The sequence below is a fragment of the Nerophis lumbriciformis genome, linkage group LG19 (genome assembly GCF_033978685.3).
Source record: "Nerophis lumbriciformis linkage group LG19, RoL_Nlum_v2.1, whole genome shotgun sequence".
Lineage (NCBI taxonomy): Eukaryota > Metazoa > Chordata > Actinopteri > Syngnathiformes > Syngnathidae > Nerophis > Nerophis lumbriciformis.
In genome coordinates this window covers 23,248,056-23,266,995 of record NC_084566.2, presented here as the reverse complement: position 1 = coordinate 23,266,995, position 18,940 = coordinate 23,248,056, and the positions used below count along the sequence as shown (strand labels likewise).

Here is an 18,940-nt window from a genome sequence, read left to right as displayed (position 1 = left end):
GAGCAATATTTTTGCACTGTTATACAATTTAATAAATCAGAAACTGATGACATAGTGCTGTATTTTACTTCTTTATCTTTTTTTTTTCAACCAAAAATGCTTTGCTCTGATTAGGGGGTACTTGAATTAAAAAAAAATTCACAGGGGGTACATTGCTGAAAAAAAGTTGAGAACCACTGACCTAGTATATACAATAATATAAACCAAGTCATTGTATTTCATGTAGGATTATTTCATAACTTCATTTAAATAAAAATATATTTTTTGTCTTTTTTAGATACAGTCAATAAATAATGTGAACATGTATCATAACATGGAAATCTAAGAGAACGTGTTGTGAATGAGGATGCTTGTGGACCTGGAAAACATTTTTTTATTTCTCCGGCTGTAGAAAAGATCCGCTCACAGGGCACAGAGGAGGCGTCAGTGCGACACAGTTCGCGTATCGGTCACGTGACCAAAACAGCTCATGATCGGTCACGTGACTTTCTAAAAGCGGTACACGCACCGACACAGGGTTTCGCTCTATGAGCTCGACGCATGCGCCGATGCATCGGTGTTGCCGCGGACCCATCACTACTAAGAACAATTCCTGTGCAGTGCGTTCCTTATGGAGATATAACAGGTATTTTGATGAAAATGACGCAGCCATTAGTTACGGTTTTTATTACATTCAAAAATTGAGAACAAGACACAACAGCATGGCTTTGATGCGACGTCACAGCCGGCAAGCACAACGGTCACGTGAGGTAGATCACACTCATATTGTGTGATTGTGTGAGCAAGTTGCATATTATTCAACCTTCTGCCAAAACATTCCCGCACTCAATCATTAGTCTCGTTTCCCGGGTGGGTAGGTGATCAATTGATTACTTTCCATTCGCTTTGGCAACTTGTTTAGTGCAAGTTCACTCTTCCTCAGTGACATCCGGTAGACTCAACAATCGTCGTGATGTTTTTCGCGGGGGTGGGTTTCGGGTCAATGTGCAAAGCCTTCAGCAAGAGGACGCACTCCCTCCCTCAGCATGCAATCGAATATCAATAGAGGTTGTTTTTTTTCTTTCTTCTTTTAAACATGATTATCAGTCCCCCCAAAAAAGAGAAATAAATAAGGAGCCCTCCAGGGCGCTAGAGGGCGGTAGAGACACATGGTTAAGGACACATCTAGGTAGATTATTTTTTGCCTTGCAGAAAATGACACCAAAACATACTGGTTAAAGTTACAAAAAAACCAACATCAGTATCCCTCTGTGTTTAAATGGGGATTGTATAATATATTAATAATAATGTAAACAATGCTTTAAACAGTACAGTAGTCCAATTGTCTCGTTTCTTGGCTCGCTCCTTTTGTCCCCGATCTGTTCTTATTGGTACCTCGTGACGCGTGATATGTCAGTACAACGGACAGATGCTCAATATTATGTAACCCAGGGGTGTCAAACGTACTCAGGCCCGCGAACACGTTTTATACGTCCCGTGGGATGAGTTTGCTGGTATAAAAATGAACTTTACATTTTTGAATGAAAGAAACAGCTGTTCTGAATTTGTCCACCGGATGTCGCAATAGCAATTCTTTGTAACTTTGCAGATGATGCTACATATGTACAAAATAAATCGAGGAAAATGATCAAACTACATAAATAACATACTGTAATTTGATTTTGATATCATTTTTTTATCTTGATAGATTGTAAATTAACAGCAATGAGTTGACTGATGAACATTATCACATAATTTATTCAGAAAATATAAATAATGACAAATAAAGTATATATACTATTAACCGCAACAGGTAATTGTAAAAAACAACAACAACCCAACAACATAATGATTTGTACAATTTCAGAATGGGCTTGTTCTATTTTCAAACAAAGAAAACAATCTGAAGTTGTCTTTATTTTTAAGTTATCGTGCCGTGATTTTACCAGTCCCGGCCCACTTGGGAGTAGATTTTTCTCCATGTGGCCCCCGATCTAAAATGAGTTTGACACCCCTGACGTAACCTCGATGGTGGGCCGCAGACTTCGTCAATGAAGTCGTCGCTATGTTGCGTGTAGCGTGTGTCGGGAGATTTTTTTCGGACGAGGCAGCGACGTGAAACTTGAGTTTTTGAAGCAGTGAAGACATGAAGGCGGGGACAAGCAAAAGGTGCAGCTTGAGATCGTCTTTGGTGCCAAGTAAAGTAAACGCAATGAAGCAGAGGAAAAACTCTGTAAGTTCGCTTTAAAACCCTGAGATAAACACGTACGCCCAGTGCGGGACATACCGTGGTTAAAAGTCCGCGTACAATCTTAACACAAAAAAAGTGGAGCCATGAGCGTGAATGGGACTCCGGCGCCATTTTTGACCTTTCGCCGGAATGGCAAGAGTTGCTGGCTTGACGTTGAATCGAGCGTTTGTCTTTTTCAAACATGGCGGCCGGTGAGAAAGTAGAGGGGCCGGTCCTCGCTGCAGTTGGCCGTCTGGAACTCGTCCCGCAGGCGGAACTGCCACTCGTCCTCCAGCTCCAGCCTGACGATGGTCTGACGCAGCGAGCTCCGGTCCTGGCAGATGACGCACAAGGTGGCGCCTGCAGACGTGGTCACATGACAAAGGTAGTGTAAGTGATGCTCAGTTTGGAGTGACACCGCCAGAAACAGAGGCCCATCCGTTCATCCATTTTCTACCGCTGGTCCCTTTCGGGGTCGTAGCACCAAATTCTGGGCCCCCCCCATCCCGCCCTAAACCCAACTTCACCACCACACACACTTAGTATGTTAAAGTTAAAGTACCACTGATAGTCACACACACACTAGGTGTGGTGAAATGAACCTCTGCATTTGACTATTCCCCTTGTTCCACCCCCTGAGGTGAGGGGAGCAGTGAGCAGCAGCGGTGGCCGCGCTCAGGAATCGTTTTGGTGATTCAACCCCCAATTCCAACCCTTGATGCTGAGTGCCAAGCAGGGAGGTAATGGGTCCCATTTTTTGTCTTTGGTATGACTCACAACTTACCGATCTCAGGGCGTACACTCTAACCACAAGGTTTTCATGCACTAATAAAGTAATTGTTGCAGTGATCTGGTTGAAATTAATGAATTGGGTTTTGGACTTTTTAAAGATAGGAATAACATATCTAGATCAGTGATTCTCAAACTGTGGCACATGTAGCACTTGTGATATCTATTGATATGCCAAAGATTCACTTGATTAAAGTACAGTGTTTTACTCAGCGGTGGGCCGTCAGGGCCAGCAAGACCTCCTCTGCTGGCCTAACATAACCAGAAATCATGATCATAGTTAAAGATAAAAGTAATTTTTAAGTTACTTTCCCGAAATATCTAAAGTTATTCATATTCTCTTCATGTCATATTATGCTCCTTCCAGCGGTGTTGTTTTTAGGTTAAAGTTTTTATCCAATCAGAATTCAGCTGGCTTATGTTGCCATGGTGTACCAAATCTGCCTGAGGCCTTCAGAATCAACAATGCAGGCGTCCATGCACTGTAAGTGAACGGACACAAACATTTAACAGACAGTTGCGATAGCCAATCAGATCACGAGTTGTCAGTAAGGCCTTCTAGATGGCCTAAGGCAAATATATATTGTGATGTTATGAGCGAGGTAACATAAGAACTCCATTACCCAGCATGCCACAGTAGTGAAGAGCATGCTCAGTAGCCCCGTTTAGGTTGTTGAATGTAGCAGGATGTTTTTGATGAGCACGCTGTGGAGTAAACTTTAAGGAGTCAGCCAACACGACTCGTCTGCATCTTTTATGATTATACAAGACAACACATATATTTGCAAGCCATTTTCAAGAAGGATATTTAAAGATAAACTACATTTTAGCTTAGAGCAGAATAGCTTGGTAGAGTGGCCGTGCCAGCAACTTGAGGGTTCCAGGTTTGATCCGCACTTCTGCCATCCCAGTCACTGCTGTTGTGTCCTTGGGCAAGACACTTTACCCACCTGCTCCCAGTGCCTCCCACACTGGTTTAAAAATGTAACTTATATATTGGGTTTCACAATGTAAAGCGCCTTAAGTCACTAGAGAAAAGCGCTATATAAATATAATTCACTTCACTTCACATCTTGTGAGACGATGTCGGCCAACAGGGAAGCTCGAATGGGTGCTACAAATTGTGAGTTCAGATATTTTAATTCTTTATATTTTCACGTTTAATATGTTTTTTGCAATTTTAATTTTGACAGTACCACATAAGATATGTTTTAATTGCTGATGCGGGTTTATTTATTTTTAAATGAGCCAGAAAATAACCCGTTTTGTACACTGTTGGTGGTGATTCATTGCCCAGTAGTATGTAAATGTGTTTCTGTATAGTATTTTTCCAACAATGGTCATGTGGTGACATAAGTGATGGTATTTTGAGAGGACCTCACTGAAGGCCTAGGTGGGAAACGCACGGTCCACCACTGGTTGTACTACTACGCTACTGTGTTTTATTTAATGTTGCTCATTATGGTGGTACTTGAAAAGCCAAGTTTTTTCTGAGGTGGTACCTGGTGGAAAAAGTGTGACAAACACTGATCTAGATATCCATCCATTTTCTACCACTTGTCCCTTTTGGGGTCGCGAGGGGTGCTGGAGCCTATCTCAGCTGCATTCAAACGGAAGGCGGGGTACACCCTGGACAAGTCGCCACCTCATCGCAGGGCCAACACAGATAGACAGACAACATTCACACTCACATTCACACACTAGGGACCATTTAGTGTTGCCAATCAACCAATCCCCAGGTGCATGTTTTTGGCGGTGGGAGGAAGCCGTAGTACCCGGAGGGAACCCACGCAGTCACGGGGAGAACATGCAAACTCCACACAGAAAGATCTCGAGCCCGGGACTGAACTCAGGACTACTCAGGACCTTCATATTGTGAGGTACATGCCCTAACCCCTGTTCCACTGTGCTGCCCTGATCTAGATATACCCCCTCTAAATAATATTGTTTTGTTGAAGAAAATAATATATACAGTACAAGCCAAAAGTTTGGACACCCCTTCTCATTCACAACACAAATTATGGTCCCAACCCCATTGATAAAGCAAGAAATTCCACTAATCAACTATGATAAGGCACACCTGTGAAGTAAAAACAATTTCAGGTGACTACCTCTTGAAGCTCATCGAGAGAATGCCAAGAGTGTGCAAAGCAGTAATCAGAGCAAAGGGTGGCTATTTTGAAGAAACTAGAACATAAAACATGTTTTCAGTTATTTCACCTTTTTTTTGTTAAGTACATAACTCCACATGTTCATTCATAGTTTTGATGCCTTCTGTGACAATCTACAATGTAAATAGTCATGAAAATAAAGAAAACACATTGAATGAGAAGGTGTGTCCAAACTTTTGGCCTGTACTGTATATACACATCAATGTTTTATATACACACTGCAAGTGTATATATATAAAATGTAGTAACAGACACGTTCATAACAATATCGGAGGGGCCGTTGGCGCAAATTGCAGCCACGCTTCCGTCAGTCTACCCCAGGGCAGCTGTGGCTATGAAAGTAGCTTACCACCACCAGGTGTGAATGATTGATGGGTTCTACATGTAAAGCGACTTTGGGTACTTAGAAAAGCGCTATATAAATCCCAGTTATTATTATTATTATTAATATGTAATATGTTCAATATTTACCGTATTTTGATCATTTTAAGCCGTACCAGAACTTCTTTCCTTAACGCATTTATTTTTGTTTCCATAGCAGCGCACTTCTGATTTCCAGGAACAAATGTGTGTTCCTACTTCTGGAAACAAACACGTGTGTGTGTGTTTTAATCATGTCAGACTTGGTAACAGACAACTATTTTTAGACAAATGAGGATTCACAACCTTATGTTTTTGAACCTGAATATACGGAGGATGAACTGCTGCTTATAGAAGTGAGCAATGTGATGGTATGCTACAAAAAGGGTTCCTCAGTGTTCGCTCTTACAATAACAATGTCGCTACAGCTTGGTTATTATACAATTTACGGAACGTAAATAAAGTATTCTTGACAGTTTTTGGATGCATTTTCAAAATGATTTAGAGGCAGAATGGATTGATGGCACCTAGAACGAGCCCATCCAGCCATCCATTTTCTACCGGATTATTACAAATTAGAATGCAAAAAAACCCAAAAAACTTTTGTCTTTTTGTCTCTCATAAAGTTTTTGAACGATTGGCAAAAATCCCAAAAAAAGTGCAGTTCCCCTTCAAGGCCCTGATACATCAGCCCCACTTACAGCAAGGTATCCATTTAACTATACTTTTAATAGTGTATATTTAAATGATATCCAAATATTAATAAAACAGTTTGTGTAGTTTAATGCAATATATTGTTTGCATCTCACCTTTGAGGAAGCGGAATTTCTTGAGGAGTCCGGATACGACGAAGGAGTCGCAGAGATACAGCAGCAAGCCACTGAACTGCAGGCCCTGATGGTTGAGGTTCGTGGAGTGTGGACGGGAGTTGATGTAACACACGGAGATCTGACAACACACCCAAAAACACGCACGATTATCTACTTCAAGGCTTGTTTTTTCCCCGTAGGTTTGAAAGTAATCTCTGTACAATAGCTCACCTCTGGGCTGATGTTGAGGTAGCTGTCAATAGACAGAACCGGGTTTTTGGGGTTCTGAATAGCTTTGGGGAACAATCTGTGGCTGCAGCTCTGCAGGAACTTCTCCAGCAGGAACTGAGCAGGGGCATCCAGCAGGGTCTGCTCGCTATCGGGGGCACAGACGTACTGGGAGGGGCTGATTGCAGCAGGGGTTTCTATTTCCTGTAGCAATAGGGAGCAATGAATATTAAACCTAGCTGGGATAGGCTCCAGCCAACCCCGCGACAGAGAGCGGGACAAGCGGTAGAAAATCAATGGATGAAAGAGCAGTCTATTGTGTAGCGATGTAACCCACCGTGAGTTTAGGTTTGACTATGAAGTCCTGGTTCCCCCCAACTGGAATGTTCTTCTTCATCAAGCTGAAGCTGTTGAAGCAGCACAGCAGGAGTCCGCTGCTGTTCACCCGAAGGTTGAAGTCCACCTCCTCGCAGCTGTACCTGCGCACCACCACAACCAATGCTTAGGACACCGCCACCGACCAGGCACCACCACACCGTTCGCCTGTCAATCACCTGTTCAGGTCGTACTGGACGTTCTGGGTCAGATCCACGTTGAGCAGGACAAAATCATGGAGGTGGCACCGGCTGAAAGGTCGGCGGGGGGTCTTGCGAGCCAGGGTGCTGCTCCACTTGCGGGTGCCGCACATGGCGTAGAGGGAGATCTTGGGCGTAGTCTCCATGTGCTGCAAGACCATTTTTAGGGACACGTTGGTGAGCGTGCAGCCCCTTTCGGTCGCATCGCTGTGGGACAAGAAGAGATGGATACTGTTGGGCAAGAAGACATTTTTTAGTAGACTTAAAAGGTGCCACAAATGTTTATGGAAGTGTGTTGTCTAAAATCTAGCCTTGATTCTAGAATAATGAGTTTTAGTAGGCCTTACTGGGGACCATTTTGTTTGTCTGTAACTTAATTGCTAATGAGCTGTTTGTGAGGTGTTATTGTGCAATTTATCTGCTTTTTACACTTTCTCCAACTCAATAACAGATGTCATATATACTAGTTGTTTTTCTTCTTTGAATTAATGGCGATTCTTTTTTGTAGCGATTCTTTTTTGTAACGATTTTAAATCCATCTATCCATCCATTTTCTACCGCTTGTCCTTATCGGCAAAAAAAAAAAAAAAAAAAATCTATATCCGTATTTTTCGGAGTATAAGTCGCACCGGAGTATAAGTCGCACCTGCCGAAAATGCATAATAAAGAAGGAAAAAAACATATATAAGTCGCACTGGAGCCCGGCCAAACTATGAAAAAAACTGTGACTTATAGTCCGAAAAATACGGTATATATATATATATGGTAACATAGTATGGGGAACATATGAACCATTAATTAGTTGCTTATTAACATAGGGGTAGGGGTTAGGGGTAGGGTTAGGGTTGGGGCTAGGGTTAGGGAAGACTCTTACTTAATGGCTTACTGGTTGTATAATAAGGCCATGCAGAATAAGGCATTTATAAGTACTTAATAAGTACTTAATAATAACTAATTAACAGCCAATATGTTACTAATTTGCATGTTAATAAGCAATTAATTAATGGTTCGTATAATAATAATAATAATAATAACTGTGATTTATATAGCGCTTTTCTAAGTACCCAAAGTCGCTTTACATGTAGAACCCATCAATCATTCACACCTGGTGGTGGTAAGCTACTTTCATAGCCACAGCTGCCCTGGGGTAGACTGACGGAAGCGTGGCTGCAATTTGCGCCAACGGCCCCTCCGACCACCACCTATCATTCATCATTCAATTCACCGGTGTGAGTGGCACCGGGGGCAAAGGGTGAAGTGTCCCGCCCAAGGACACAACGGCAGCGATTTTTTGGATGGTAAGAGGCGGGGAGCGAACCTGCAACCCTCAGGTTTCTGGCACGGTTGCTCTACCCACTACGCCATGCCGCCCCATATGTTCCCCATACTAAAGTGTTACCATATGTACTGTATATATATATATATATATATATATATATATATATATATATATATATATATATATATATATATATATATATATATATATATATATATATATATATATATACACACACACACACAGTGTTGGCGCTAGGAATTTTCAAAGGGGGGTCCCAGTGACCCCATCAAGTCATAAAAATGGGGTCCCACAGTAAATTTTTGGGGTCCCACTTTTTGTAACCGTTTTGAAAACAAATGATAAATGTATGCATTATCCTGTTATATCTCACATTCTACATTGTGTTTTGGAAAAAGGTTGTCATAATGTTACTAAATTCATTAAAAAAAATAATACCAAAGAAAACATTTTTTTATGCATATGTAGATAAGAAATTGTACCGGAAAGTTAATTACTTTGAAGTCGACCAATAAAAACGCAATAAACGGGGACAGAAGTTTGACTCGGCAAATATAAACTAAACAAAACACAGGCGAAAATCGATAATCGATAAAGAAAACAAGTAAATTGGAGTTTTGACCTGGAGAAGACAGGGTGGAAAAAAAAAGAAAAATCTGCGTCCAGGTATGCGCGGACTTCCGGAAATGCGCGTCCTTTCTGATTTCAATGCGTAAAAAGACACAAAAAGTGTGTTAACGCCAACAGTGTATATGTGTATATAATTTGTTTTAATCTGTCCTATCAATTAGGGCTGTGAATCTTTGGGCACCACACGATTCAATTTGATTCTTGGGGGTAACGATTTGATTCAGAATCGATTCTCGATTCAAAATCAATATTTTTTTAATAACATTGGGTGCCAGTTTTATGATTAACTATATTCCTCCATAAAATAGATACACAGCTTTGATAAATGTATATATTACTTAAAAAGTTTTTGTTTGATACAATTTTACCCAAACATTTACAAAAGTGGTTGACAGGACAGATTTTGGAAAAAAATAAATCCATTTTATAAAATCGATTTTTGATTTTTTTAATTGATTAGGAATTATTAAAAATAAGAATCGCGATTCATTCGAAAATCTATTTTTTTTAACACTCCTACTATCCAACCACTGTGGCAAATCATATTGTTAATGTATAGTGTGGGATACTTCTCTTGTTGCCTTATTTGTAATTGACTTTGTTAATTGTTTGGTTAGGATTTTATTTTACCGTATTTTTCAGACTATAAAGTGCACTTAAAATCCTTTTATTTTCTCAAAAATTGACATTACTCTTTATCACCAGGTGCGCCTAATGTAGGGAATAATTCTGGTTGTGTTTACCGACCTCAGAGCTATTTTATTTGGTACATGGTGTAATGATAGGTGTGACCAGTAGATGGCAGTCACACACAAGAGATACTTGTAGACTGCAAGATGACGGCAGTAAACACCAAAACTTTAAATGTTCCATTGAGAATATAGCACATTACACATGGCGCTCCAAAATCTGTCAAAATGTTTTAGTACGACTTTGGTAAGCTACAAAGCCGCACCACTTGATAGATTGTTGTAGCATTACGGCTACCGTGGTCAGACGTACTGTGCTTCATCATACGGTTTTATCATCGTGTGTGTATAAGGACCGCAAAATGGCACATCTTAGCTGACATATTATCTGGCGTTTTGTTTCGCAATATAATGCAAAACCAACTTTTCTCACCTTCTAGTACCTGCTGATCTGTATTTGGGATCTGCATAAATCCTGAAAATGTGCGCGCCTTAAAGTTAGTAGTCCTTGCGGACGCCGTAGTCGATAAGTTTCTTTTTCTCTATCTTCTTGTTATGGGGCATTCATCCTACGCTATTGCCATTTCCAATTAAAAGTAGCGTGAAGTTCTAACTTATATCTGTCAGTAGACTGGTTATGGAAGCGCTAAAAACTACCGGTGTAATGAGTTTACATTATTCACCCAAGGAACTTTAATTATTAGAGAGTTCTGGTCGGGCGTTTTTTCACAGGACACGTTTCCGGCGCTGTTGCACTCGTATGCCACGGATGAGGAGATGCTGCTCCGTTATTGATTTAAGTAAAGTCTGAATGTCATTAAAACAGTTAGCTCCATCCTTTGACATTTCTTTCACTCCCGTCAACAAAGATGACGGGGAGAAGACGCTGCCAAAGGTGGGCCATGTAAATAAGAGCGCCTCAAGAAGGATACTTAAGAGAAACTACATCTTGTGAGACGAGGTCGGCCGGCGACAGAAGCTATCCTGGCGATGAAATTGTTTGCCCGCCACTTTCACACGAATCAACCGACTATGACGGTACCACTGGCTTATACGGCATCGAATGGGTGCTACAAATTGTAAGTTGAAATATTGTATTTCTTAATTTTTTCATGTTTTATACAATTCTTTTAATTTTGACAGTACCACGTAAGATATGTTTTAATTGCTGAAGCGGGTTTATTGAATGTGAAATGCGCCAAAAATAGACCGTTTTGTACACTGTTGAGGGGCTTCAATATGCAGTAGTGTGCAAGTGTGTTTCTGTATAGTATCTCCAGCTGCGGGGGGTGTATATTGTAGCGTCCCGGAAGAGTTAGTGCTGCAAGGGGTTCTGGGTATTTGTTCTGTTGTGTTTATATTGTGTTACGGTGCGGATGTTCTCCCGAAATGGGTTTGTCATTCTTGTTTGGTGTGGGTTCACAGTATGGCGCATATTTGTAACAGTGTTAAAGTTGTTTATACGGCCACCCTCAGTGTGACCTGTTTGGCTGTTGACCAAGTATGCAGGCATTCACTAGTGTGTGTAAAAAGCCGTAGGTGTTATGTGATTGGGCCGGCACACAAAGGCAGTGCCTTTAAGGTTTATTGGCGCTCTGTACTTCTCCCTATGTCCGTGTACCACTCCGCACAGAGTCAAAGTCATAAATTTTACTTTTTGAAACCGATACCGATAATTTCCGATATCACATTTTAAAGCATTTATCAGCCGATAATATCGTCAGTCCGATATTATCGGACATCTCTAACTACAACAACACCAAAGCTATATTCCTATAGTAGTACTGTAGGTCAGTGTTTTTCAACCACTGTGCCGCGGCACATTAGTGTGCCGTGAGATACAGTCTGGTGTGCCGTGGGAGATGAGCTAATTTCACCTATTTGGGTAAAAAATATTTTTTGTAATCTGCAAATTATGGGTTTTTGTTGAGTGCCGGTGCTGTCTAGAGCTCGGCAGAGTAACCGTGTAATACTCTTCCATATCAGTAGGTGGCAGCCGGTAGCTAATTGCTTTGTAGATGTCGGAAACAGCGGGAGGCAGCGTGCAGGTAAAAAGGTGTCTAATGCTTAAACCAAAAATAAACAAAAGGTAAGTGCCCCTAAGAAAAGGCATTGAAACTTAGGGAAGGCTATGCAGAACGAAACTACAACTGAACTGGCTACACAGTGAACAAAAACAGAATGCTGGACGACAGCAAAGACTTACTGTGGAGCAAAGACGGTGTCCACAATGTACATCCGAACATGACATGACAATCAACAATGTCCCCACAAAGAAGGATAAAAACAACTGAAATATTCTTGATTGCTAAAACAAAGTAGATGCGGGAAATATCGCTCAAAAAAAGACATGAAACTGCTACAGGAAAATACCAAAAAAAGAGAAAAAGCCACCAAAATAGAAGCGCAAGACAGGAACTAAAACACTACACACAGGAAAACAGCAAAAAACTCAAAATAAGTCACGGCGTGGTGTGACAGGTGGTGACAGTACACCTACTTTGAGACAAGAGCTATAGTGATGCATGGTTGGTTATGCTTTAAAGTCATATCCAACAATTGCGACAACGACTTTTTACTGTCAACTGAGTTTCGTTTTTTAATGATTTCTGCTGGTGGTGTGCCTTCGGATTTTTTCAACGCAAAAATGTGCCTTTGCTCAAAAAAGGTTGAAAAACACTGCTGTAGGTGATAAACGAAATGGAGTCAAAGTTTCTACCTGCCCTCTGCTGGCTGCTGGGCGTTCCACAGCACACACGAGTCGTCCATCATGACGATGAAAGGCCAGACATCTTGCCTCTTAACTCCTTGCTCCTCCCAGCGGTTTCTCTCCAGCTCCAGGTTGTGGTAAGACAGCTCCTTGATCATGAAGCGAGCGGCCCCTGGAGCCCAGGCAAAGGCTTTATAAGTAAATTTGACTATTACAATAAAGGAATTGCAAAACAAAAATACAGGGCGGGGGTGGGGGGGGGGGGGCTCACTCACCAACTCCTGAATTGTTGAACATAGCAGGCAGGACAAGCAGGATGTGGTTGGGCCAGTACTTCCTGTAGTGGAGCATCTCAAAGTGCTTGACCACCAGGATGTGTAAGTGAGTGGCACCCTCCATGGCGTGATAAATGTTGAGTAGGCCATGTTCCTGTCGCCCTGTCGTCGGCGTGAAGATAGGACTCTTCAAATGATTGGGGTCCTGGAGACGAACGTAAACAAAGGAATTGAATTCAAGCAGAAAGTGATGGTCAAGTGCATCTACTACACTTACTGGACACCTCACTCGGTACACTTTTACAATGTGACTAAAAATATCTTCATCATAAAAAAAAAACAAAGGAAAAAAATATGTGTACAAAAGTGAAATACTCGTGTTTGTTTGTTAGCAAACTACTTCCTGGTTTATGGAGGGAGCCATTTGATTCCTGTAGGGTGCAATAACCAAAATAAATAATTAACATCTTTCTTTTAAATCTATATTATTTTATTATTTGAACCCGTCGCCAGCCCTGCACAAAATATGGGTTTGTTTTCTTTTACTGATAAATGGGACCACAACGTTGCTACTTCCTGTTTATTGGATAGTGCTACGTCCCTGTTTGTGGAATGTGAGAGTGTATATGTGTTTTGGGAGGAGATTAGAGATTGGCTTAGAAACAAGGGTGTGGAGATGTCCCAATTTGCAATAGAAGAGATCACATTTGGCATATTTGTAAATGATAATAACTTAGAAATGCTCATCAATATTAAAGTTAAAGTTAAAGTACCAATGATTGTCACACAGACACACTAGGTGTGGCGAAATTATTCTCTGCATTTGACCCATCACCCTTGATCACCTCCTGGGAGGTGAGGGGAGCAGTGGGGAGCAGCGGTGGCCGCGCCCGGGAATCATTTTTGGTGATTTAACCCCCAATTCCAACCCTTGATGCTGAATGTCAAGCAGGGAGGTAATGGGTCCCATTTTTATAGTCTTTGGTATGACTCGGCTGGGGTTTGAACTGACAACCTACTGATCTCAGGGCGGACACTCTAACCACTAAGCCACTACTATTATATTATACATCATTGTAGATTTCTGAAAGTAAAACCTACATTTTCCCATTGGCTTAATGCCTTTAAATTAACAATAAAAACTTGGAATTTGACTAAAAGTACAAAAGCCCTTCAGTTTATATCCTTGTTAAAAACATTTAAAATAATTTAGATAGCCATTTTTGTCTTTTTATTATTTTGTATTTTGTGTTTTTAATTTTTTTCATATTTTTTAGTATTATTACTCTCTGTATTTGCTTTTGATTTATTTTCTTGTTGAAAATGCCTTAACCTTTGTCTGAATTTTCCAAATGTATGTTTGTTGGATAAGGATAGTGCTACTTCCTGGTTAATGGATAGTGCTACTTCCTGGTAAATGGATACTGCTAGTTCCTGCTTAATGGATAGTGCCATAGACATCTTATAAGTAGACGCAGCATCGAGCGCTACTGCCTACTGGCGCTGACGAGACGCGGGGCCGCCATTTTGGAGTGGTGATCCGCTCCACTCAGTGCAATTCATTTGGCAGGAGCAATGAACTGTCAGCGCATTTAATTCATCTTACCTCACTGAATACCACTGATTTTCACCCGTTTTTTTTGTCATACGTGTAGCTATGATAAAGGACACATGTTTAGGCGTGTTTTATTATTCATAGTTTGCTTAACAGTAATAGAATATTCTTATATGCTGTAAGTGACCAGATGTCCGAGATCAAAACTGGGAATATAATCCCAGAGAAGGGGGAAAAAAACGGTCAGCTATTTTTAAATTGAAGAAACAATATGATTAGGTTGTATATACAATCGTATATCCTACATAAACAATGTATGAATACATTAGATATCTATATATCTTATAGACTGTATCTCTGTTGCTGCAACAGCAGAGAGTTTATTCTGTTTTGACACTTTGTATTGATTTTTTTTCTTTGTATTACATTTTTCCCTCAAATGATAATGTTTACAGTGATTGTTTTATATGTATTTTTTATGTATTTTGCTTTGGATAAAAGCGTCTGCCAAATACTTAAACATAAACATTTATAAACAGCTGAAAGTCTTTATATCAGCTAAAACCACCAATCTGTTTCACTGGATTCAGAATAAAACCAAATTCTGTCTTACCCAACAATGTTGTTACTTGAAGACTTATTCCTGGTTACAATTATACTGTTAAGAAAGTATTGTCTTATACTTTGCCTAAAATGAGAATGCATCATAATCAGTGGCGGCTGGTGAATTTTGTTTTAGGTGGGGCTGAAAGTTTGCAAACCAAACCCCTGTAGGGGCGTCATCCTCCCCCAGGAGATTTCTTTGTGATTTTCACATACAAATGAAGCATTCTGGTGCATTCTGACAAAATAATGAAGACAAAATAGAACATTTCATAGGTTTGCAGAGAACTATATACAATATGCACACTGAAGGCATGATGCCACCATAGGTTTGCAGAGAGTTTTGCTTTTACAATCTTTTTCTTCATCATTTATTTCAACTTTATGTTATTCAAGTATGACATTTTTAAATGTAATACATTTCATTGACAAGCAATTCTATTATGGTCATGCTCTTGTGTGCTAGCGGCTACGATTTCAGTACTATTGAAGATCTTTGCTCCTTCTCAACTCTGTGGTGATATTATTTTCACAAAATACAACCAATAGTACGTAAATGTTAAATCTTACTTGTGAAAAGTAATCCCCCGATTACTATTTTCAACAGTCCGCTCATTTGAGCAGGAAAATGCTGAACACCAGCCCGGCATCTTTGTTTTCTACCTGTCAACTGTCAGTATAGGCTGCTCGCCGGCTCCTCATCACCACTTCAAGATGGCAGCCCAATTTCTCGCGTCACAGCAGCCAATGCTGCGTCTACTTATAAGATGTCTATGGATAGTGCTACTTCCTGCTTAATGCATACTGCTACTTCCTGCTTAATAGAGGGTGCCATTTTGATTCTATTGTTGATTGTACATCCATGTCATAGTGACTGAAATAAACAACAAAAGTGAGTTATCTTGATTATTTAGATATTCATGAGTTATTCTTTTGCACATACACATTAACATGGGTTTGGTTGCTATAGTGGAATCATGCTAATTGCCTAAATGCCTAACTAGCTGAGTACTTCAATAGCTAGCTAACAGACGGATTAAGTATGCCAACTAAACCCTAACCATAACTATAGTATATCATTTCTTGCCTTGGCCCTCATTCTTGGCAGAGGTTATTATTCTCATAACTCTTATTCAAATTAATCTTATGCCTTTTGACTGGTGCTGTAAAAGAGGCTGGTTATCTTATTTAGCTACACGACAGAGTGAGACAGAACTTGCCTGACCATGTTGCTTATGTATGTTTTAATCTAAAAAAATGCCTCTAATTGTTGTAATGTTATTGCACATTGCACATTGCATTTTCTTTCTCCTCTTTTTATTCAAATTACTTTTATCTCTTTATCCTTTTAATAGCCTCCCGTGGACAAATGTTGTGAATTAGCATATGTGCTAAAACACTCTTTGTGTAATGTCCACATCAAATAAACTGTAGCTGCTGACGGAAGCAAAATATATATTTGATGTATGAGAATAAATAAATACAATGCATAAATATAAGTTCATATGGTACACATAATGTGATTACCGTATTTTTTGGACTATAAGCCGCAGTTTTTTTCATAGTTTGGCCGGGGGTGCGACTTATACTCAGGAGCGACTTATGTATCTCTTTATCCTTTTAATAGCCTCCCGTGGACAAATGTTGTGAATTAGCATATGTGCTAAAACACTCTTTGTGTAATGTCCACATCAAATAAACTGTAGCTGCTGACGGAAGCAACATATATATTTGATGTATGAGAATAAATAAATACAATGCATAAATATAAGTTCATATGGTACACATAATGTGATTACCGTATTTTTTGGACTATAAGCCGCAGTTTTTTTCATAGTTTGGCCGGGGGTGCGACTTATACTTAGGAGCGACTTATGTGTGAAATTATTAACACATTACCGTAAAATATCAAATAATATTATTTAGCTCATTCACGTAAGAAACTAGACGTATAAGATTTCATGGGATTTAGCGATTAGGAGTGACAGATTGTTTGGTAAACGTATAGCATGTTCTATATGTTATAGTTATTTGAAAGACTCTCACCATAATATGTTACGTTAACATACCAGGCACGTTCTCAGTTGGTTATTTATGCGTCATTTAACGTACACTTATTCAGCCTGTAGTTCACTATTCTTTATTTATTTTAAATTGCCTTTCAAATGTCTATTCTTGGTGTTGGGTTTTATCAAATAAATTTCCCCAAAAATGCGACTTATACTCCAGTGCGACTTATATATGTTTTTTTCCTTCTTTATTATGCATTTTCGGCCGGTGCGACTTATCCTCCGAAAAATACGGTAAAAAGGTATTTCCTTGGGTTAATTCATGCAAGTTTATGTTAACTTTATTTTTGTTACATCCCATGTAAATTGAGAGGGGGAAATATTTTGTGTTCCGGTTTGGTCACGTTGTTGGGGGGACAATTAATATGTGACGGAATTAAGGAAGCAGCATGAGACAACAAGTGTTTGATGGAGAAGACGTTAATGGAGTCTCGGATTGAAAATAAACTTTATTCCTTTGGAGTTTATAAGGCCAATGAGGTATGATTACTTCTGATATGTATGTGAAATCAATGTTTTCTTTTTTGGATGTCAGACTAATAGTAAGTTCTGTTTGCTTATGTTATTAGTTATGACGGCATTATATTTGGCATCATTGGTAACGTGAAGAAGACCTGGCTGAAATAAATGTCTGTGAGCAAAACGAACGACTTGAGCCTTGATTAAGACCTCGGAGGGAGTAACATAAACAATATATTCAACAAACATAAATAGCTCTCAAATGCCGTTTACACCGCTGCAAACAACAATAACCCAAATACCCCAAAGCTGCCACAAATGATTGGAGAATGTGGGAAGAACTGTGGACACTCTTGTGATTTGGATGTTTCCCTGACTTCGAGACTCTCTCGAAGGACAGTGCGGCGAAGACACAACAAACTCCCTTCTTGTCTCTCATGGACACATAGCTGTTGTTGTTGACTTTGGACTGACTAGCGACTGCACGACACCAAGGCCACGGAACAGAGACACGCGGCAGGCTTACACACACACACACACACACGTGCATCCACAAAAAATATACGCCACACACACATACCCTACCCCCCATCCAACGACCTTGACGCGAATCCCTTAGGGGTGATGGACGGCTGGGCAGCGCCTGAAGAGCTACAGCCTGTCACCATAGCCCCCACTCCCTCCCCTCTGTTGCAAGTCTTGAGATGTATGTTGTAATATGTACATGTGCTTTGCTATGGAGGTTTTTTCCCCATTCCAAGGGGCCCAGTCTAGATTGTATTTTTTTTAACTCATCCTCCCCCAGCGTTTACCTTTTTCCCATCTTTTACGGGGCGCCTTGTGGCGACCCATCAGCGTTCCTGTTCTGTAACCCTGTACACTGTTTGTTTGTCTAATCTTGAACGGATCAAAGTTTAGTTGCACTTGTGCAATGACAATAAAAACCTACCTACCTAACATATGTGAACAATAACTATTTCTGACAGTGTCGGTTCAAAGTGGATAAAAAGCATTATTTTTTTCCCCCCACTTAGATTTAGCTAGTGTGCCTAATGAAGTGACCGGTGCAGGTGTTTACCAACCAACCTTGGTGGAGATCAGAGGCAGACGCATGCTCTCCAGGTGGCTTCCCTGTTGACTGAAGACAAAGTGCTGCTCCCTTTCTTTGGGAATGACAAACTGGAGCTGGACCTCCTCCCCCAGCATGGACGAGCAGAAGGTGAAGGTATGGAAGGTGCACTCTGACAGCTGTGACGCACACACACACACAAAGATAAATATTTAAACATGTCGGGATGTTTGGCAGAGGGTCTTTGTGGTGCACGAACCTGTGCGGCGGGGCTGGCGTCACAGTAGTGATGACACTGCTCGCAGTGATGAAAGGCGTTGTGAGCAGCGTACCGAGTGAGTCGAATTGACTTTGTCTCCTGTTTGGCTTCTACTTGGCCCTTTTCTTCTTTTTTCAAATCTGATAATAAATGAAAAAAAAAATCCTACGTATTGCAACGC

At 40.4% G+C, this 18,940-nt stretch overlaps 1 protein-coding gene and 1 long non-coding RNA gene across 7 annotated transcripts in view; one reads left to right on the top strand and one right to left on the bottom strand.

Annotated features, from left to right (window-relative positions):
- Window positions 1-374: 374 nt before the first annotated feature.
- greb1l (GREB1 like retinoic acid receptor coactivator) overlaps window positions 375-18,940 on the bottom strand; it is a 126,295-nt gene continuing 107,729 nt past the window's right edge. For 4 of the 5 annotated variants that reach the window (XM_061979270.2, XM_061979268.2, XM_072915206.1 and 1 more), the window contains 9 exons: window positions 18,760-18,899; window positions 18,518-18,679; window positions 12,746-12,950; window positions 12,480-12,642; window positions 7,121-7,372; window positions 6,904-7,045; window positions 6,570-6,770; window positions 6,339-6,477; window positions 375-2,569 (listed from right to left, as the gene is read on the bottom strand). In XM_061979270.2, the coding sequence (XP_061835254.2) occupies window positions 2,406-2,569; window positions 6,339-6,477; window positions 6,570-6,770; window positions 6,904-7,045; window positions 7,121-7,372; window positions 12,480-12,642; window positions 12,746-12,950; window positions 18,518-18,679; window positions 18,760-18,899 (1,568 nt within the window). In that variant the 3' untranslated portion in view covers window positions 375-2,405. The remainder of the gene's footprint in view (window positions 2,570-6,338; window positions 6,478-6,569; window positions 6,771-6,903; window positions 7,046-7,120; window positions 7,373-12,479; window positions 12,643-12,745; window positions 12,951-18,517; window positions 18,680-18,759; window positions 18,900-18,940) is intronic. The other variant, XM_061979272.2, reaches the window with a different exon arrangement.
- Window positions 550-18,893, top strand: LOC133618687 (uncharacterized). Of its 2 annotated transcripts, XR_009817325.1 has the most exons (6): window positions 550-625; window positions 2,850-2,949; window positions 6,156-6,236; window positions 6,346-6,435; window positions 18,466-18,656; window positions 18,738-18,893. It is a non-coding gene; the product is annotated as an uncharacterized lncRNA (long non-coding RNA). The 2 variants fall into 2 exon arrangements; XR_009817326.2 differs by lacking the exons at window positions 550-625; window positions 2,850-2,949 and adding an exon at window positions 3,991-4,878.